The sequence below is a fragment of the Marmota monax genome, unplaced genomic scaffold (assembly GCF_021218885.2).
Source record: "Marmota monax isolate L192 unplaced genomic scaffold, Marmota_monax_Labrador192_F-V1.1 WCK01_AAM20220418_F8-fsc00003, whole genome shotgun sequence".
NCBI classification, from domain to species: Eukaryota; Metazoa; Chordata; class Mammalia; order Rodentia; family Sciuridae; genus Marmota; species Marmota monax.
The window spans coordinates 25,666,503-25,688,989 of record NW_026694084.1 but is presented as its reverse complement, the minus strand read 5'-3'; the positions used below and the strand labels follow the sequence as shown (position 1 = coordinate 25,688,989).

The window sequence follows — 22,487 nt, the reverse complement described above, 5'->3', positions numbered from 1 at the left end:
TTTCGCTATTTTAATCTTTTACTTTTTGAGGATAATGAGTCAAAGTCTTTATGCGATGGCATCTATAGTAAGAATCTTACAGTTAATTAAGTGAAAATATCTCAGGCTTCTATATCTAAACAGAAGTTGAGCAATATCTTAAAATGTTCTTGATCTACACAGTACTAAATAATTTCTAAACTACATAAAAATGTTTCTTGTATGAAATCCTACTGGATAATTTATTCTATATATATATAGCATATTCAGTCTAAGAATATTCATTTTTCTAGGGTTAAATTTCACACAAAAAAGCAGAGATAAGTTTTCTTCCAGAGCCTAAAATATGACCAGTAGGTTCATATTCACAACTACTAGTATTTTTAATCAACAATGCATAATAGTAACTCCAAGTAATACGCACGAAAGTGAATCTGACATATTTACTATATTCATACTCACCAGTAACTAGACATACATGGTAGAGAAAAATAATCATTTATATAACCAACCTAAGCTTTTAGAGCTTTTAAGTATTTCTTGATTCTTAATGAATTAATGAGATCATTTTCATATAAGTAGCTGGCATGATTATCATATATGTAAGTTTAATTTTTGTCCATTATAGACAGAAATATTCAGAGATTAGTCAAATTTCAAAGGTGCAGGCTCCATGTCCACAATGGTCACATGCTCCAACTCTGACCTCCATGCTTCAGTGGCTTAAGGCTGAGCCCAGTTGTGTACCGAACCCTCAAAGAGCATGACTTTTAAATGAGGCTATGGATTGTAATTCCAGCTTCCACTGGCTTACCTTGTGCCCTGGGACAAGTTTCTTAAGCTCTAAACTTCTGCATCCCCAACTCACAAATGGAACAGATGCTACGTACTCTTAAATTAAATGATGTAATTCACATGAAATGCTTATCATACTACTTGGCACACAGTATGAGCTCAATAAATACTAGCTATCATTATACTATTACTATTTCTTGAAAAAGCTAAAAAAAATCAAAATAACACCAAGCCCACAAATATTGCAATTGATAGCCTAGTAATAAAATTTAAAATCTGCTCCCAATGAATAATTTATCCTTCTATCTTGGCAGAAGGAAAACAGATGAAAGTTCAGTGTTAAGCAATTAAAAATAGTCAAAGGTTAAAAGATATAACCTAATGTAACCTTTGGCTTAACACTCTCATTTGCAAAATTCCTTGTTTCAAAACCTCAGGGTAAGTAAAAACTGTAAGTGTGGCATTGAAATAATGATATGTTTCTTCCTGGCCTTTAAGCAAGGAAGCTTTGGACGTAAGAATGAATGAGGTGCCATACCTCACCTTGGATAGTGCACAGTCCTGCCAGGCTGGAGGGACATGCAGGATTTGTGGATATGACCTCAGAAGCTCAGCTTGATTTGTCAGGCAGTGTGCTGGTGGACAGGGAGTAGGGACTTTCCCCAGTAGAAAAGACTGTGCCTTCAACTCAGCCCCCAAGATTTCCAGGTGCTAGATACTCAGCATTTCCAGTTCAGGCCCTTCAGTGCCTGAGTTCACAGTAAATGCCCAGCAGAGATAAGGTCATTCGGTCATTCTCATGCTTGCACTACAGGAAGACAGTGACAGAGAGACAGGATTCCCCCTGTGGAACAGAAACCCACTGTGTGCCAGGCAGTTTCCAGTTCATACCTAGCTCTTTATAGAATACTAAGAGAGTGGAGGACCTGGGCTCCCTCCCTTCTTGACTATCATCTGTATTTGTGGATTACTAATAAAGCCATTTGTTAAGATTTAGATATGAGTCATCCCTCCAAAGCTGGAGACAAAACAAGAAATGTGCAGTGGTGATGCGATTAGATTACGAGCACTGTAACCTCATCTGCAGATTAATTTACCGATATGGAGTAACTGGGTAGTAATTGTAGGCAGGTAGGGTGTGGCTGGAGGAAACTTGTCACTGGAGGCATACATACCTTTGGGGTTTGTATTTTGTTCCTGGTGTATTTTGCTCTCTCTGCTTCCTGGTTTCTAGGTCCTGAGCTGCTTTCCTCTGCCAACAGTTCCACCATGATGTCCTGCCTCACCTTGGGCCCAGTGTTGGATAACTACTGACTGAACCTCTGAAAGTGTGAGCCAAAATAAACTTTTCCTCCTCTACACTGCTCTTGTCAGGTCTTTTGTTTACAAAAAGTTGATTAAAACACCATTTCTTAATCTGCACTATAACATATTATATATTTTCCCACCTCACCATATAAGGGGGGCAAAAATGTTGTAGCCCCCATGGTGACAGTCTGCACAAGGTTCCAGGAGGCTCACAGCAGACAGAGAACCCATTCTTTTAAGGCACTAGAATAAGAAATTTGTCAGTGAGATTTGGCCTTCTGATTTAGAAAACTTCTCTCTTTGCTATACCTCCCATTCCTTAAGTCTCAGGGGTTAGGGAAAATAGGTCACCAAATGCCTTGATCTTCATCTAGGAGAATTATCAAGTAAGACATAAAGGCTCTTGGAGAAGAAAACATCTGCCCTTTGAAAAACACATACTCACTGGGACAACCTTGTACCATGGAAGGCACTTCAGGTTAAGCAGGTAATTCAGACATGAGTCTCAAAGCCATGCAGCCTAATGCTTCATAAATGTCTGCACTCTGATGTGTGTAGTTTTAAGTGATTAATTGCATTTCTCAGATATAACCTCTGAATAAGACGAATAGATCTAAGTGTAGTTTTATTTTATCTTTTTAATTTTTTTGTAGTTGTAGATGGACAGAATGCCTTTATTTTTATTTATTTATTTATCTATCTATTTATTTATTTATTTTTAATGTGGTGCTGAGGATCGAACTCAGTGCCTCACACATGCTAGGCAAGCACTCTACCACTGAGCTATAGCCCCAGCCCCCTAAGTGTAGTTTTAAATAAGCATTTTTACACACTGCATTGTAATCTCCATGAAGGCTGAATTCCCAGGAACCTTAGACATCTTCATTAACTAATTCTTGCTATGTTCTATTAATAACAGCACTTTCATTTAGTAAGTAAAACAAATTGTTCTATTTTATTATAGGTACATGGTCTTTTAAGGACAGTTGAGATAAATGTGATAGTAAAATCTCCTTTCACATAAGCCATCAATAAAGATTGCAATGATTTCCCAATATGCATGTTAGAGTCCATATACAGGGGTGCTACAGTGATGGACCCCCACCCTCAGCCCATTTATTTAGAAGCTTATTAGGAAGAGATTGAGTACAGGCCACTGAGGTTTTTTTTCTGGCAGAGGCTGAAGGATCAATTCTGTATCAGGTAGAAGTTACAGGTGGCAGGGAGATGTTCTGAATCTCAAGAACCTGGGGAGAAGAGATCTTTATTATAACCCTGCCCCCAGCACTCCCAGAAGATCTGGCTTCAACCAGGAAATCTAAGAATACAGATGGGACAGGGAAGAGATGGAAGAACTGAAAATGTCCAGAAAATCTTCAAATCCTCACAGATTTCAAATGCCTCCCTGAATAAACATTCTTTCAGAACTGATACATAGCCAAACCAACTTCCTCTCCTATCCCTTTTAGAAAAGAAGCAATCTAGCAGCAAAATAACCACCCAAAATAGAGCTAATAGGGAGATCATTGAAGTGACCTCTTTTGGTTAATTAAACATGTCAATAATTAGACCGTTTGTTCCATGGTAATATAAGGATCAACAAGTCTCGGCCCATAAGAAGAGTGGTTTCTAAGGAATTTCTGGCCCTAGCTGTTGCACCTTCAATTGACAGACACGAGTGTAAATTATAATAAAGTCCTCAGTAATTGGACTCTGCTCCTCTAGGCTTAAAGCTCTGGCTAGTGTGAAGTCAGCCGGTGTTGAACAAGTAGACACATGTGCCAACTCTGAGCCCTGTTTCTTAGACATCAAGATGCTTCTCAGTGGGTTTAACTGGAGCTTCTCTCTTTCGCAGCTGACACAAGTAAAGAAAATTCATGCTGTTTATGTCACAATTGCTTGTCAGAACTTCAGCATAAAGGGTTTGTGCACACGCTACATATTTTTAAAAAATAAAAGATAAACTCATACATTATTAACCAAGAATAAAACCAGTTTTATTTCTATTTAGTTCTATTATGTTTACAGCAAGATGAAGCACAAAGTCAAGGCCAGAGTTAAGAATGTTATGTCAGTGCAATGGTAAACTGAGTTATAAGCTTAAATCAAATTAAGAATAGAAAAAAAAATGCCTCCGTGGCAATCAAAGGTACTTTCAATTTCTAATTTATAGAGAGGGAAGAAAAAATATTGACAAATTATATTGACACGTGTGACCTCTGCTGAGTTATATAAGTAAACACCATTTTGCAACTTTCCCAGAAAGTCTGCATCTTAATTATTCCTCAAGCAGCTTTGCTTATACAAAGAAATAACTTATAGACAGTTTTGGCTGGGACTCTCTCTGGGTGGAGGTGTTTCTTGGAAAGACATCAAAATTCAAGTAGTACAAAAATCATTCCTTCCAACTTGAACTTGAGCCATTTGCAACTGTAGTCATGTGTTGAGAGTTTTATTTTACCTCTATTACTGAGTAAATGTTTGAACAACGGGGCCGTATCTTCCAAATAAGGAATAGAGGGGGCAAATGTGGGGATGATCAACAGGCCACCATCTTGGAGGACTTTTGTAGGGAACTATGTTGAAAGCAGTCAGGTCCAAGAAACATGCCAACAGCTCCCAACCTTTCCCACTCTGTCAGTTCTGAGGCTTTTCTATTTTTTTTTTTTTTGTCTGTGTATAAACTTCCTTCCCTCCCAGCTTTAAAGTATTTCTCCTTAAGTTTTGCCTTAATAATATCATACCCTCCTCTGGTGTCTCATCATTAAGTCCAAGTGACCTTCTGCAGAGGAAGCTGTGCTTATCTATTACCCCAACACTCACTCACTCCCTCTCCAAAGGATAGCAGCTACCAAGGGGGATTCTGACTGATCTAAGATAACCAGGGGAACACCATCCTCCTTGCCACAAAACTGCAAATGGTGAGGTGAAGACAACCAATGCTGGATGATGCTCTGCCTTAAGATCCTGAAGGTCTGATTTAAGATGGCTTAAAAAGATCAAAGCTGAAGTTAAGATAAATGTGATAGTAAAATCTCCTATCACATGGTTGATGGCCATGGACTGACAACAGCGATAGCTTTGTCTCCATCAGGACAAAGCTAATGCAAAGAGGAGAATCAAGAATTGAAGAGAAAAAGATCTGGAGACCTGGCTTTCTCTCTCTCTCTCTCTCTCTCTCTCTCTCTCTCTCTCTCTCTCTCTCTCTTTTGTACCAGGGATTGAACCCAGAGGCACTTAACCACTGAGCCACATCCCCAGTCCTGTTTTATATGTTATTTACAGACAGGGCCTCACTGAGTTGCTCAGTCTGGCTTTGAACTCACGATCCTCCTGCTTCAGCCTCCAGAGCTACTGAAATTACAGGTGTAACTACCGTGCCCAGCTGAGACCTGAAATTCTGACCCAGGCTCACCTGAAATTAATGTTACATAACTAAGAAATGCCCTTCATTGTTTAAAGCAACGTATACATTGTCCATTCAAATTATTACTTTCAAATTATTATGCCCATGATGCTTTTTCCCTATGCCTGCCACCATAGATTGCGACTGGAAGGCAAGGAGCAAGAACCTTAATTCTTGATATTTTGGCTGGTTACTTCCACAGTTGCTTGCACCTTGTTAGGACTCTGAAAGGCCTAGATTCAAAATCAAGGAACCAAAACAAGGTTCCATACCTACCACTTATGTGATATTGGGCAAACTGCTTATGTGGTGATCTCTTCCATTTTAAAAAAAGGCAGTAACAGAATTATTGTAAGGAGTCAAGGACGTAATGCAAAAGTAAATGCATAGACCAGGACCCAACACTTCCCTATCATCCGTAGGCCCCTTCTCTAGATGATTATCATCACCTCTAAGATTTTGTCCAAATTTCCAGATCAAGTGGTTTACCACAGGCTTGTTAGGTCAAAGAACACTTCAGAGTCAGGGCAGTCCAGAACCTGACAGCCCACTTCTGGCCCAGTTTCCCACAATGCAGGCTTTTTTTTTCATCCCACATCCTGTGTTTAAGGGCTGTATGATTCTTTTCTTTTAAGCCCTGGCCCTTCAAGAGTTTCTATGGAAGTCATCTTCCCTATGATAGAGGCACATTCTCTTTTCTAAATGTTCTTTGACCCAAATGTCCAAAAGCATCTTCAGCATACCCATGCTTAGATTTTTGAATGATCTCATTTCAGTGTTTCTCAGGTTTTCTGCTTATTGCATTATATTGAATAATTATTAACATGAGCTTAATACTTATTGCAAATTCAGGTATTAAAATAAATTTGTTATTTGGGGCATGAGACCTAAGATTCGTAGAATATGTGACATTTGTCTTTTTCATTCAGGCATCCTTGCAACTCCCACCCCTCTAGGGTACACACCCCTTCATGAAGTTAAGTTTGCTCAATAAAGAGAGTTCCTAGGAAAATAGTAGAATCAGAAATCTGTAGTACAAGGACTGTAAGGAGACAGAATCAAATCAAACTACACAACCATCAGCAAGCAGCCTGGGGGTTAGAAGTGGACAGACCTCAGCCTTCCCTGGCTCAAGCTACCTGCCTCTGCAGCTGCCCTGGGCTTCCTCAAGCTGCAGGCCCTGGCATTTGTCCCCTTTTGCTACACCACAGCAACAGCTGGTATCTCAAAACTAGGGATACAAAAGGGTATCTTAGCCCACACTCCCTGGTGTGTTTCAATGCTCCATCTTGGCTTCCCTATACAGCAAAGTGCCAGGCGCAATGGCGCACCCCTGCCATCCCAGCTACTAGGGAGGCTGGAGGCAAGAGGACCCACAAGTTTGAGGCCAGCCTGGGTAACTCGGTGAGACTCTGCTTCAAAATGAAAAAAAATAAATAAATAAAAGATGTGGAGATGTAGTTCGGTGGTAAAGCATTCCTAGATTCAATTTTCAGTATAGCAAAAACAAAGCATAAAAGATACAGAAAAAAATGACTCTGTGTGCAGACGTAAGTAAGTTAGTGCTGTGAACACTTCAAAGGATGAAACCATTCCAGCCAGCCCCGCTGACAATAGTTCAAGTTGCTCCTGCTGGTATCACCATGGGAACAGCTGCTTGCAAGCATGCTGCCTGATCCACTAAGCCAGCTCCCCCCACTGCATCTCCACGGTGGCCCCCAAGTATCTACTAATCCATAAAAATAGTCCCTGACATAAGCTTACAAGTTTAGTTAAAGACTCAGATCTGGTGGCTACCACTCTTTGCTAGAAAGGCATGATCATGCCAGACATGGTGGCCATACCTACAATCCTGGTGACTCAGGAGGTTGAAGCAGGAGAATTCCAAGTTTGAGGCCAGTCAGCCTGGGCATCTTAGTAAGACTCTGTCTCAAAACAAAAAATTAACAAGGGCTCAGGATGTGCTCAGTGATAGAGCCCCCCTGGGTTCAATCACCAGTAGGAAGGAAGGAAGGAAGGAAGGAAGGAGGGAAGGGAGGGAGGGAGGGAAGGAAGGAAGGAAGGAGGGAGGGAGGGAGGGAGGGAGGGAAGGTGTGAACATTCCATACACACAGGGACTGACTGCTGCTTCCTTTCTCTTCCTAATCACTGCACTCATGGACACTCACCATTTAAGAGTCACAAACTAATTAAGGGAAATAAGTTCCTGATCCAAATGAGTACTAAAAATAACAGGAGAAGACAGTGGTCTTCCTTCACCTTGAATTCTCTTATTTAACTTATTTTCAGGATTACTGATTCCAAAACTGACAGAAACCATAATTTAAACATCAGCACTGGCCTTTTAAGAAACAACCACACACATATCATCCACAAACAAGTAATACTCAGGTCATTTTTTTTTAAGTTATATGTAAAAATAACTGCAAGGGGTATAATTCCACATTTATTGAACATTTACTAGGTGTCTTTCATTTGCATGTTTTTGCAAGTTACAAAGTAGTTTTATATACTCTCCCTCCACAGAAGAAAGAAGCCTTTACTGAGTGTCTCCTATCCGCCAGGATTGTGTTCCCTGACCTCAGATCCAATTTGTGAAGCAGAAATGACATTCTCAGGAAAGGGGTCTGTATGCTGATCCAAAGGCAATTTAATACTCTACACTTAGCTTCCATTCCCCGCCCCTGCCCCCACCAACTTTTGAATCTGTATAGGCAGTAATTTCTTGACTTCTCTGTTATATAAAAGAATAAAATTGCATCACCTCCATGTTTGGGTACCTAGATTTTAGTAGCAGCTTCTGGGGAGGTAGTTTGCCAGCAGTTCCCTTCTGTTATAGTATCCAGTGGAGCTAAGCTTCCAGATTGATGTCATCAATAAGGGCTACCAACCCACTAAGACATACTTAGGGTTCTAAAGAACCTGAAGAGTTTGTTAGGTTCAAAGTTTTAAAAAAATCATTTCTCCTCCCAGTAGCTTGGGAGGCTGAGGCAGGAGGATCACGAGTTCAAAGCCAGCCTCAGCAATAGAAAGGCACTAAGCAACTCAATGAAACCCTGTCTCTTACAAAATAGAGTTGGGGATGTAGTTCAGTCCTTGAGTGTCCCTGAGTTTAACCCCCAGTATGCCCTCCCCCAAAAAAATTATTCCTCCTTTTCCTATTTGGTGTTTTCTAATTTCCTTATCTTATATTTGATTTATTGCATGTTGGTCTTTGGATCAACTGTCTTTTTGTTTGTTTGTTTTTTTACCTTTTATCTGCATAGTGCCTTGACATTTGCAAAGCAAATCCAGGAGAGCAAGACAATACATTAGTGAACATATTTTTTATAAAAAAGGCAATAGCAAGGAGAGCTTGGAACACAGTCTGTTAGAGCAAAAATTCTGAAAAAACTGTGACTTCCTACGTTGCTAAAACCTATTGCCTAGTAAATTGCTTTTAGGGAACTGGCTTTAGTGACTGGATAAGATTGTTGTAATTAGAATAATTACTCTAGATAGAAGAGAATAACTGAAATGCTAGAAACATTTTCTCTCATTACTTAAGCATTCCTCTTATATTCTTAATTCTCTTTTCCACCCTACTCCCATGCTCATCCATGGCAAAACAGTGAACTAACTGCAATTTATCCTCCCATTAAAATGGTGACAAAATTCAGAATAAATGAAGCCCAAATTAAAATTTCAAAACCACATGGCAAAAAAGACCCAGTTTAATATTTAGTAAAGAAAATGAGAATCCTGTCTTGTCAAAACATAAACACTTCTAGGAATAAATTAGATTTTCCCCAACAGAATGGAAAAACCATTTGCCGACTTTTTTTTTTTTGTTTGCAAAAGTTGTCACACTATAAATGTGCCAGTCTCATACACATGATTCTGTTTTAAATTTTAGTGTTCTATTTTCTTTAACCCTCTGAGTCACTAGATGAGACAATGTTAAATTGCAGCATGACATCTTGCTTCAGAGCAGAGACTCTCAACTCTACCACTTTCTGGCTGACTGACCTATAGCCAGTTTCAATGCTCTGTGTTTCCATTTTCTCATCTGTAAAATGTGGGTATTGAGAGTAATCACTACACAGAGTTGCTATGAAGAGTAAAGGCATTAACATTTAGAAGAGACCGAGGCAGGTAATAAGAGCTGACTAAGTGTTATTGTTTTTTCTCTTGGTGGTACTGGAGATGGAATCCAGGAATGCTCTACCACTGAACTACATCCCCAGCCCCTTTAAACTATTTTATTCAGAGACAGGGTCTGGCTAAGTTGCCCAGATTGACCTTTCACTTGGGATCCTCCTGACTCAGCCTATGGAGTACCTGGGATCACTGGTATGCACCACCGTTCCTGGCTATTGTTATTGTTTTGATGATCATTCTCACCATTACTACAAAAAGAACAAACTGATATTTTTAGGCTTCTTTGTTTTAAAATGTTCTATTACAAACATCTTTCTCTGTAAGTACCTCCAGGATTAGTCCTGGAAGAAACAGGAGGTAGAATTTTGATGTCCCAATTAGTGTCATAGTTACAAATGGATAACTACATTTCAAAATAATAGGTTTACATCTACAACCCATAAAAATAACTAATGATTTGAAAAATCATAGCATAAGACACTTAATATGAATTATTTACATGCAGTTGATTATCTTAAAATTAGGAATATTTTGGGCTGAGGTTGTGGCTCAGTGGTAGAGGTCTTGATAGCATGTGTGAGGAACGGGGTTTGATCCTCAGCACCACATAAAAATAAATAAATAAAATAAAGGTACTGTGTCCATTTATAACTAAAAGTGTTTTTTTTAAAGAAGCTTAAAAAATTAAGAACATTCAGAGAATATTTTCTTGACTAGTACCTCTTCTCTGTTCTATTGTCAACAAAACACTATGATAATGTATATGTAAAATATCAGTCCCACCAGGAGGGGAAATGAAGGGGAAGTTCTAAGGAGTGAAGTCAACCAAATTATATTGTTATATTGTGTACATGTACAAGAATGTAAAAAAAATCCACTATTAAGTATAATTATTATACACCGCTAAAAATAAACACACACACATATCCCAGTGGTATTGTAATAATGTTATTTAATTAGTGATAAAAAAAAATCATTGTATTTTGGGGGCAATAAAAATACAGCAACTAAAAAGTTTTACTATTTTTGTCTTCTACCATCCCAATGTTTTATCTAAATGCATTTTTGTAACAGCTTTACTGGAATATAATTTGCATACCAAACAATTCACCCATTTAATGTACACAATGTAGTGGTTTTAACTATATCTTGAGTTGTGTGTGCAACCATCATACAAATCAGGGTTAGATCATTTCATCAGCCCAAAAGGAAACTCCATACTCACTAGCAGTTACCCTCCATTCCCCCTTCTGCTGTCCTGACAATTGCCAATCTACTTTCTGACTTTTTATTTATTTGCCTATTTTGGACAATTCATAGAAATGGAGTCATACAATATTTGTCCTTTTAGTCCGGCTTTTTTTATGGGTGATCTTGCCAAAGTTCATCCATGTTGTAGCATCCATCAGTACTTTGCCTTTTTGTTGGTGAATAACATTCCACTAAAAGACTGATCATGTTTTGTTTATTCGTTCATCAGCTGATGAATATTTGAGCTGTTTCTGTTTTCATGAATAACAATGTGGATATCTGTGGCCAGATGCTTTCACTTCTCTGAGAATATGCCAAGGAATGGAATTTCTGGGTTTTTATGTTTCATCTTTGAGGAACTACCAAATTGTTTTCCAAAGGGGCTATCCCATTTTACTTCACCACCAATAGTGTGAGAAAATTCTAATTTCTCCACATTCTCACCAACGCTTGTTACTATCTGACGTTTTTATTATGACCCAACCTGGGGGCAGGGATCCAAATGCATTCCTAGATGCAAAAACATAGGAAATAATTGGACAAGGAAGCAAAATCTTTTAAGACAAGGGAAAAGCACAAAGAGAATTAGGAAAAGGGTCCTGTAGTCAAGATGGAAAGGAAAGCAGCAGATGTTAGATGTGTTATTCTTATGCAATGAACTGCAGAAAAGTGTGAGCATCATGCAGCCAGCCTCCAACTTCCCATCTGGAGCAGATAATATTCACAACAACACTCTTCTGGGTCTACTGACTTATTTTACAGGGAGCCTTCCCATGTCGTACCCCATCTGATCCACCACCACAAATCTTATGTGGGAGGATAGTATTCCAATCTGCAAGGGTGTAAGGGCTGCAAAGATTCACTGAATTGCCCCAGGGACCAGAGCTACAAAACTAAAGAGAAAGGAAAAGGAAGTGAACAGAATTGAGTTTGGAAGCCTAACTTTTTATCTCACACCTCAGTCGATGGCTTCCTCTTTCCTCATGATCCCAACCTTATCACTGATGGCCCAGAAACCAATGCAAAGGCAAGAGAAGGCAGAGGCGAAGCCAGGGTATGTGTGAAACAATTAAAGGCCAGAGGCCTGGTCATCACAAAGTGGCCACAATCATACAGTTAAGAGAGCAAGCTGGGGACAGAAGAACACATTGTGACAGTAGCAAAAAGATGACCAAGTTTCCACCCTCCAGTAATCAGGAAGCCAGGCATACAGCCACGCTGATCCCTAAGTGTTAATTAAATATCATATTAAGCTGTACTAATAGAAGTATACTGGATTACATAGAACACTCATCCAAACATTTATTAAGAAATTACTATGTGTTAGTCACAGTAATAAAATGACTGAAATAACAAATAGAATGATTAAAATTTTCCAAAGTAAAATTAAATGACTAACATTTACTAAAACTTTTACATGTAGCATCTCACTTCATGCTCCCAAAACTCCTGAGGGAGGACTGTCACCAGACTTCCCTTTCTAACTTGGATGTGTTGGTGCACATCTGTAATCCCAGCTACTGGGGAGGCTGAGGCAGAAGAATTACAAATTTAAGGCCAGCCTGGGCAAATTATCAAGACCCTATCTCAAAACAAAATAAAAAGGGCTGGGATAGAGCTCAGTGGTAGAGTGTTTACCTAACTTGTTTGAGGTCCTGGTTTCCACCCCCAGTACCAATAAAATAAGAAAATTTAAATCTAAGAATCTTTCATGTATGTTTTTTATTTCATATATATGTCATATACATCTATCATATATGTTCATATAGAGTAATGACCAGTGTAATTACACATCACATGCAACCAGAGGAATGAGAAGTTTTATTCCATATATGTATGATGTCAAAATTCACTCTACTGTCATTTATAAAAAATGATTTAAAAGGAATTGAAAAATTTTGAAATCAATTAAAATATTGAAAGTCTTAATTAAAAGAATCTCTTTTCCATAGAGGAGAGGCAAGAGAGGTTAAAAGTAAATTGTCCCAAAGTCACAAAAATTAATAAATGGTGGAGACAGAACAAGAACCCAGGCGGCCTGGGTCTGTAACATATGCTCATAACAGCTCTAGTCCTTCCTGCCAGGTTTTATGTAACTGGAAGTGACATGTGGTGTTACAGGAAGCTCAGGGCCAATTCTCAGGAGCCTCTCATAAAATACTCTTATCTCTGTTGCCATCTTACCGCTGAGGAAACAGAGGCTCAGAGAAATGAATGAATTAATTACAATAGCTAATGCTGATAGGATACTTACATATCATGCTCTGTTTTAAGCACTAATGCATCTAGTCTTCATAACAACCTACAAGGTAAATTTCATTATTATCATCATTCTAAATTAAATAACTTGTCCAAGGTCCTACACTAGTTGAGGGTTAACATGGCCAGGATTCACTCCAACTCAAAGGCCTCCTCAAAACAAACCTAATGATGACCCCTGGAATGAGTGGTGGAGCAGAAATTCAAACTCAGTTCTAACTCCTGAGTGACAACCTTCTATCTTTTCACTCACTTGCCCATAGATGACCCTCAAATCTGCTGCAGGGTGGAGAGGAGCCAGGGAAGAGGGGAGTACAAATGCTCTGGAGACCCATAAGAAAGGGCATTTAAGCTGCACTCTGAAGGACAAAGAGCTTGCTGGACAAAGGGAGTTACTACACAACCTAGTATTTGTAAAAGAAATAAAAAGCAAGTAACCTTATCCAAGGAAGAACTCTAAAAAAGACAACATAGTAATGAAAAACAAAGAAATCAAACTATTAAAAACAAAGTGTTTCAGATTATTTCAGAAGAGCTTTACTTCAAATCTTAGTTAGAAAACATTCTTGAAGGGAAACAAGTTTTTAGTCCCTTTACTTTTGACTATACATTCAAAAAATTCAACAAGGTATATAAATGTGCAATTTGTCTTTTGTAACACGAATTCCGACATCCAAAATTTACTTCCTCAAACTAAGTGCTGCAAGCTGGTGTCTACCAAACCTTCAGGAATGTTTGCAAGATTCTCCATCAGGTCCTGAAACAGTCATCTAGAAACCAAAATGAGCTGGGAAATTCAAACCAAGACCTAAAAGGAACCAGGGCCCACGTGGTTCTGGTGGGGCCAGGGGCCCATGTGTAAGTCGAGGCTGAAACACTGCAAAGATGGATTATTTTTTCCTGGCAAACTGATTTATGACCACACGAAGGGCAGCTGCAGAACCAGTCTGACCATAACTACAATCCTCAAACACAGAACAGGAAGTGATGGAAACAGCAGGAGGACCCTGAAGACTATCGCTCATTTCTGGGTGTTGTGAGACCTAACAAATTCTAATTCTTGCTGCAGACTTGGGGCGATCAATGGAGTCCATGGCCCAAAACGTGACCTCTGGGAAAGTTGGCACAGCAGAAGGGCACTAGACAAGGTGCCTCCACGCCCCCTGGCGGACTCAAAGGATAATTATGATGTGCCAATTAAAGGATAGATAGGTTCAGGGTTTCTGAAAAATTCTCTGTTTAGTTTCCACAGCAACCCTTAAAAGGAGGCATGGACTCCGTTTTACAGATGAGGAATAAGGTATGACTTGCCAACAGACACAAAAAAGGAAAACAACAGAAGCAATCACTGGGCTGACTTCTAGGAGTACAGGGGCTGGGGTTAGCTCGGACCACACAGCGACCCTCGGTTCTCCAGGCGGACAAGGTGCAGGCTATCAGCAGGGAGCATTGGCAGCGCCCAAGTACCTCGGAGGAGGGAGCGCGCGGCGGATGGTAGCGACTCATCCCGGCGCAGGGCTGCAGCAACCAGGCTAGGGCGCAGCGCGCACCACCCGCTCGCCTGTGCCTGCCCGGACAGCCAGGCACGCTGTGCGTGTCCAGCCGCTGCAGCAGCAAGGCGCGGCGCAGCGTGGACTGTCAACGCGTCTGCACCTGTCCCAGAGCCCGGAGAGACTCGCAAGCCACCACACACGGCGCGCGTGCGCGCAGGACTGCAGCGGGCACGGGCTGGCAGTGCCACAGCAAGCCCACCCTCTCTGTCTCTGGTCTTACCGTAACTGTTCTCCAGTGACCAGGACTTCAGCCATGCGCTCCAGCTCCCTTTGCTGCGCCCCGCCACTCCCGCTAGTGCTACTGTCGCTGCCACCGCCGCCAGTGCTGCCGCCCTCCTCCATGGTCCGGGCCACACCGCTACCACTGCCTGGGCTAACCGCCTGGGATTCTGCTGTTCGAATCAGTCTGCCCTCACCGAGGCTTCTCCCGCCATCTTTGTTCGGGGCAGTCCCAATGCTCTGACGAGATTGGTTAGGGAGGGAATCCCTGTGAGTTAGCGGAGGCACTAGGCGAGTCCGGCCCCAGAAACTTCAGCTTGGGGGCGTGGCTGGAGTCCCTCGTGGCTGGGGGCGGGGCCGAGGGAGGAAAATATCAACATCTGAGCTGGGCACAGGCTCAGGGCTGTGTGTGCTGGCTGTGGATGAATTCCCGGGACTTTCCTTCCTTTACCCTGCAAAGCTCTTGCTATGAAAGCCTGCGTTTTTATTATATTGCCCATGCCCAAATTGCAGAGAATGAATGAGAACAGTACACCCAGTAGTGCACAAGAGAGGATATACATGTCACTGCAGGACATGGAAAAAAATTGGGATGAGGGGTGATACCGAGGATTGAACTCAGAGGCACTCGACCACTGAGCCTCATCCCCAACCCTACTTTGTATTTTATTTCGAGACAGGATCTCACTGAGTTGCTTAGCGCCTCACTTTTGCTGAGGCTGGCTTTGAACTCGCAATTCTCCTGTCTCAGCCTCCCGGAGTAGCAGGTATTACAAGCCTTCACAACCGCGAGGCATGGAAAAATTAAGCATTCCTTCCACCCGGACCACTCTCACCGAAGACAACTTACATAACTTGACGGTGTGATCAATACATAACGCTGGCCTGAAATTAAACAGATCTGGGATCGAGCTCCACAACTATCTTGAGAGACATAATTTTTCAGTTGCAGGTATGGAGTGGAAGTTTACAGACTAGCACATGGGTAGCGTGGGTTCAATCTCCAGCACCGCCAACAAAAAAGGAGAAGCAGGGAGACATTGTTTACAGAATGAATTTGAGAGGAAGTTGAAAACCAACTCCTACATATACATGTTTATACGTACATGCGCGCGCGCACACACACACACACACACATACAATCAATTCTGCTATTTCAAAGTATTTATATTTACTCTTCTACAAGTGTATTGTATTTTATTTTCGGGGAGGGCATGTTTATTTGATCATGTCCTTTTCTTTTTTGGTATTGGGGATTGAACCCAAGGGTGCTTAACCACTAAGCTAACTCACCATCCCTTTTTAATTTTAATTTTGAGTCAGAGTCTCACTAAGTTACTGAGGGTCTCTTTCTAAATTGCTGAGGCTGCCCTCTAAGTTGGCCTCTAGTCTGTTGGGATTACAGGCATCTGCCACCTCACTCAGCACGTTTTGTTTTTGTTTTTTTTTTAAAGGAAGATCATACAAGTCTTTGCCAAACTGCTGCAATGTTAGTGTTGACATTAACTGAAACTTGCAACAACTCATTAAGCATTCATCATGTGTTTTATATACCACAGGCACCTTGTTTATATTGTTTAATTTATCCTCAAAATCCTAAGAGTTAAATATTGATTTCAATTTACAACTAACAAAGCTTAATCACAGGATTGGGAATGTGACTCAGTGGTATAGTATTTGCCTGCCATGCATGAGACCCTGGATTTGAATCTCCAGCACCAAAAGAAAAATATGCATAAGCACAGACAGGTAAAGCTTATCTAAAGTTTTTTATATAGAAGGTTAGGCAGCCTTTGAACCCTAATTCTGCTGACTCCCAAGGCCGTGCTCAGCCAGACTCCAGGATAACACTCTCTCTCATATCCAACACTAAATATCAGGCAACTCTTTTGCTCAAAGAAATTCTCTAAGTTTCTTAAGTTTCTAAGTACATCATGGTGGAAATGTAGACCCAGGGAGTCATAGTTTCAGTTACATGTGATTTTAAGAGCCTCATTCTGTTCTCTGATTTAAGGATGCTGATTCATAATGTGGTTATGGGGGCATGGGAGGATTAGATGAACTCTAGATAGGGCAAAGGAGAAAAGCAGAGGTGGGGGAGGGGAAGGGAAGGGACATGAGGGTAGGAAAGATGGTGGAATGAGATGGACATCATTACACTAAGTACATGTATGAAGACCTGAATGATGTGATTCTACTTTGTGTACAACCAGAGATATGAAAAATTGTGCTCTATATGTGTAATATGAATTATAATGCATTCGTTATACATAACAAATTTAAATAAATAAGAGCCTCATTCTGCATAAAGCATAAAAATCATTTAACAGAAATAGTTAATGCTTTAATTCAGTAATTATTTATAGAATATCAAGAATTTGCTTGGGGTCTGGATTTATATCTCAGCAATAGAGCATATGCCTAGTATTCAGGAGGCCCTGTGTTTAATTCCCAGTGCTAAAAATGACAACATCAAGCAAATAGTTTTTTTGGGATTCTCACTCAAATGCTGAGTTTCTATCCTGATTCTGTCATTTATAACTTTGTAATCTTTGCTAGTCACTTAACTTTTGGGGGCTTCAATTTCCTATTGACAAAACAGGAATAGTAATTTCTCCCTTATAGGGCTGTTATGTGCTGTTTTAGTCAGCTTTTTCATTGCTGTCATCAAAAGACCCAATAACAAGAGCAATTTTAGAGGAAGAAAAGTTTATTTGGGGGCAGTTTCAAAGATCTCCATCCACAGATGGACAACTCTATTGCTCTATGACTGAAATGAGGCAAAACATCATGGGGGATGAGTGTTGAGGAGGAAAGCAGCTCAGGACATGGCACCAGGAGGCAGAAAGAGAGACAGCTTCCCTTACCACTGACACAATATAAACCTCCAGGGTTTATAGTCTCCTCCAGGGACATCCTTCCTGCCTATAGTCACTACCAGGTAATCCCTATCCGAGGATTAACACAGTGATTAGGTGTAGACTCTCATAGTCTAATCATTTTACCTCTAAACTTTCTTTCATTTTCTTACACCTAAGCTTTGGGGGGACACCCCATATCTAACCTATAACACGTGGCTTAAATGAATAGCATTATATAAAATTTCCATTATTTAAAATTTTAAAGATTCATTTCAGTGACCAAATTTTTTTAAGTTAAAAAAGAAGTATCTTAAGCCCGCCACAGTGGCACACATCTGTAATTCCAGCAACTCAGGAGAGTAAGGCAGGAGGTTTGCAAGTTAAAGCCCAACCTCAGTAACTTACAGAGACCCAGTCTCAAACTAAAAACTAAAAAGGGTTGGGGAAAGGTAGCTCAGTGCTTGTCTAGTACGCGTGAACCTTGGGTTCCATCCTTAGGCTGCTCCTTCTGAAAAGTGCCTTAACATATGGGAGGAAAAATTGAGTCGGGAAAATGAGCAGGAGAGAGTATGATAATTAATTTTTCTTACTTGACAAGATAGTTGTTGTTGTTGTGTGTAGATGGTTGTAGATGTTTATAGGAAATGAGAATTGCTCTGCTGCTATTGTTTTAACCTTTCATTTGTACATGAGATGCAACATGCCTAACTGGGTAAGGAGAAAAACTCTTTTCCCTAATTTAGGGGAAAATTGATGAACTGACTCCTGAGGACTTGTTAGCACCAATGCCTGTGACCAGGAGTCCTGGAGCAAGTGGTCCCAGAGTCAGCTGTGACCTATGAGTATTGATGGAAGAGAGAAAGACACCAATGTGACAATTACTCTAGCATGAAGATTCTGGAAGAGGTAAATTCTGACAGATCTGAGTTTGATTCTTGGCTCTATTTGGGCAAGTTCATCATCTTCTCTGAATTTTCTGTCCTCTTATGTAAAGATTATACCACCAGTCCCATTGGATTATTGGGAGGATTAAATGAAATTTAATAACTGATTTTATTAAAGTTAGATAGCCCCCCCTCCCCAGTGCTGGGGATTGAAATCCAGAACCTCATGCATGCTAGGTAAGTACTCTGTCACTGAGCCACATCCCCAGCCCTAGGTGGACATTACTAAATGTGAGTTTTCCAGGTCTCCTCGCCTGTTTCATGCTTTCTGTATGTTTTGGTGCTTTGGGGCTAGTGTTTCTCAAAAATTTGATGGTGGTGGTAGTGTGTGGGTGTGTGATGTATTTGTGTTTTCAGCCCATTGAAGCCTGATACTTTGATGAAATATAATAAAATGAGATTTAAAAAATATATATCTATAAAGCAAAATCCCAAATTCTGTAGAGATCAATAAATGGAAATATTCTGTCAAATTGCTCTACACATTTCTTTTTTTTTTTTGGCTGGGTGGGGAGAAGGTTTACTGGGGGGTTGACCCCAGTGGTAGTTTACCACTGAGCTACATCTCTAGCCCTTTGTACTTTTTATTTTGAGACAGGGTTTTGCTAAGTTGCTTAGGACCTCTGTAACTTGCAAAAGTTGGCCTCAAACTTGTGAATCTCCTGCCTCAGCTTCCCAAGTAGCCGGGATTACAGGCGTGCACCACCACACCCAGCTTGCTCTACACATTTCTAATTGATTTTTCAATGTTGTTATGTCTGGTTGTTTTTCACCACAAGTAATGGCCACCAGTTGATTGACCATGCTCTGAGTGGTACTGGTATATTAAACTTTTCCTAAAGTCGAGTGGCAGTGTGAGGGGATGGGCTTAAATTTATAAAATAAGCAAAAGAATAGGGCCACCTATGAAGTTTCATAATAGACTAGTTGTCATGAGTATTGCTGATGCCTCTTAATATACATCTGTTTTATTCTGGCCTGATCTTATAGACTAACTCAGATGCCTCCATCTCTATGTGATCTTCCTGGACTTTCCCAAGCAGTGTGTTGCACCTTCCTATGAATTTACATCTTCTTACAGATTTAAGACTATTTTTAACCATTAGTGGAAATCCCAATTCTTTAGCTGCTATAATTTTTATTCTTCTTGTGAATGGAAGAAAACTGATTTGGCAGTATTCTATCCAGATACTTCCATTGCTAGGTCTGTTAGGAGAATTGTCTTAAAAATAAATGTAAAGATAGTAAAAATATAAAATTCCCTCACCTTCATTATTCACAACACATTAAATTAATTAATTGATTAATTTTGGTTCAAAAGATTGAACCCAGGGGTGCCTAACTACCAAGCCACATCCTCAACCTTTTCTATTTTGAGACAGGGTCTCACTAAGTTACCCAGAGTGGCCTTGAACTTGCCATCCTGCTGCCTTAGCCTCCCAAGCCACCATGCCTAGCCTATTCACCCCCGTTTTAAATATTTTTTTTATATTTGACTTCATAGGAATGGAAAGAAAGCATTACAAATAAAGTTGAGGTCGCTTGTTCTCCAGTTCCAACTCTGCCTTCCCAGGAAATCCCCTGGGTCTTAACTTTGGTTCCTTGCAGGGCTTGAATGCTTGATACTTTGGTGTATGCTGCCACCTGCCGATTTCTTTTCACAATGACATGAAATGATTGTGGATTGCTAATAGGGAAAGGGCTACCTCCTGAGAGTTTATTGGGAAGTTTAGGGCAGAAGTTGCTGTTTATCCTATTGGGGGTGGGGTGGGGGTGTGCTACTGACTTTTGGTCGTGAGGGACTGAGATGCTAGTTATTCTCGTTTACTTAGGACAGCACCTCACAAAGCATTGTCCCAAATCTGGAATGCCTGTCTTAGGTGGACATTTTGCACAATTTTAATATAATACTGAATTATCAGGAATGCAATTATTGTGTACATTGAGAAAAGACTGTACTTTGTTCTATTCCAAACCTGACCCTGAATTTCCATAAAGTGATTTCATTTGTGTGACATTCACTGCATATGGCACAATTATATTCTGTATTCAGTAAATGCAGCATTCACAGTGATCATCTGTATGTGTTGAGTAGGAATAAATTATTTAGCCCTTTTTAAATGACAAATGCATAAATGAAGTATGGAAACATTGAACAAAATGTTTTCTTAATTCTCTTAATTAAAAATTATTCAACCTGAAGTTGGTCATGGTGATTCACACCTGTAATCCCAGCTGTTCCTTAGACTGAAGCAGAAGAACGGTGAGTTCAAGCTTAGCCTCAGCAACTTAGAAAGCTCCTGTCTCAAAATAAAAATAAGAAAGGACTGGGGGTGTAGCTGAATAGTAGAGCCTGGATTTGAACCCAGCTCTGCTGGTTTTAGAAGCCACTTTGGTAGTTCCTTCATTATGCTGCCTCTCCATAGGGGCAAGTCCCTGAGTGCCAGTTCTTCCCATAGGCCCATACTCTGATGTGCTTTACTGGAGTCTTCTTTAAGCCCTTTGAAGGAGGGGTTGTCACCTCCAGGCAGACCAGCTGCTGAGAACTCCCAGGCTCTCACTACTGGGGAATATGATGGCAACCTCTTCACAGGATTGAAAGAGAAAGTGTGAGGGAGCTTGGCAAATGCGATAGTGGTGTTATCTGTGTCCCCTGGCAGGCTTGGACAATTAGCCAGCACTATCAAGTACATAAAAGAAAGGGAAAGCTTGCTGGTTCTCTGAGATCTCCCTGTTCCCTCTTCCTCCACGCTGTCAATCCTTAGTTTGAACACCTCAGAGCCGTAGGACTACCGTAACCTCTGTTGGCACAGCGTGGCATAGATTTTCCCTGTTTGTTTCCTGAGTATGTATCCTCTCTGTCTACCTAGATTGTAAATAGGAATATACCCCACACTTTTGTCCTCCTCCTCCTCCTTTTTCTTTTTTCATTTATGTGGTGCTGGGACTGAATCTGGGCTCTCACACATGCTACCACTAAGTTATTTTCTAAGCTCTCTTCATTTTGAGATAGGGTCTTGCTAAGTTGCCCAGGCTGGTGCCAAATTTGCAACCCTCCTGCCTCAGACTCCAGAGTAGAGTCACTGGGATTACAGTTGGGCACCAATTGCACCCTGGTTTTCTCCTCCTTTCTTATTGGAGTTATTTCACCCAAAGCTTAGGCACAGAAAATGCACTTGAACCATTGTTCAGGGACTGTGTGTGTGGAAATACCTTTTTATTTTCAGATTAAAAATACCATTGAGAAAGAAAAAGAAGTTATCAGATATCTACCTTCATTGATCATGAGAGAGAATCTAGAAAATGATTGTGCTTTGATATAAATGTGTGTGCAATGGAGGGCTTTGCTGGATGGTAGGGCCATCTCTTCCTTCTGAACAAAAGAAAGCTCAGAACTTTGTAGGCTGTCAACAATACTTAATTGTCGACAATACCTAATACTTGCTGGGCACGGGGCACATACCTGTTATTCCAGAAACTCAGAGGCTGAGGCAGGAGAATCACAAATTCATTGCCAGCCTCAGTCACTTAATGAGGCTCCTAAGCAACTTGGTGAGGCCCTGCCTCAAAAATAAAAAATAAATAAGCTGGAGATGTAGCTCAGTGGTAAAGCACCCTTGGGTTCAACCACGAGTACCAAAATAAAATAAAATACTGATATTTAAAATAAAACAAATACAAAAAAATCAAAACAGCTTGGAGTTAGTGCTTTTTAAAAATTTTTATTTATAAACTTTTGTAGAGCACTTAACTTAACATGTGCCAGGTACTA

The 22,487-nt window shown here is 40.4% G+C and overlaps 1 protein-coding gene across 1 annotated transcript in view; it reads right to left on the bottom strand.

Moving 5' to 3' along the window:
• The window catches only part of Deptor (DEP domain containing MTOR interacting protein), a 136,031-nt gene extending 120,833 nt beyond the window's left edge, over positions 1-15,198 (bottom strand). Inside the window, exon 1 of the mRNA XM_046464978.2 lies at positions 14,912-15,198. Within this exon, the coding sequence (XP_046320934.1) occupies positions 14,912-15,033 (122 nt within the window). The 5' untranslated portion in view covers positions 15,034-15,198. The remainder of the gene's footprint in view (positions 1-14,911) is intronic.
• Positions 15,199-22,487: the final 7,289 nt, after the last annotated feature.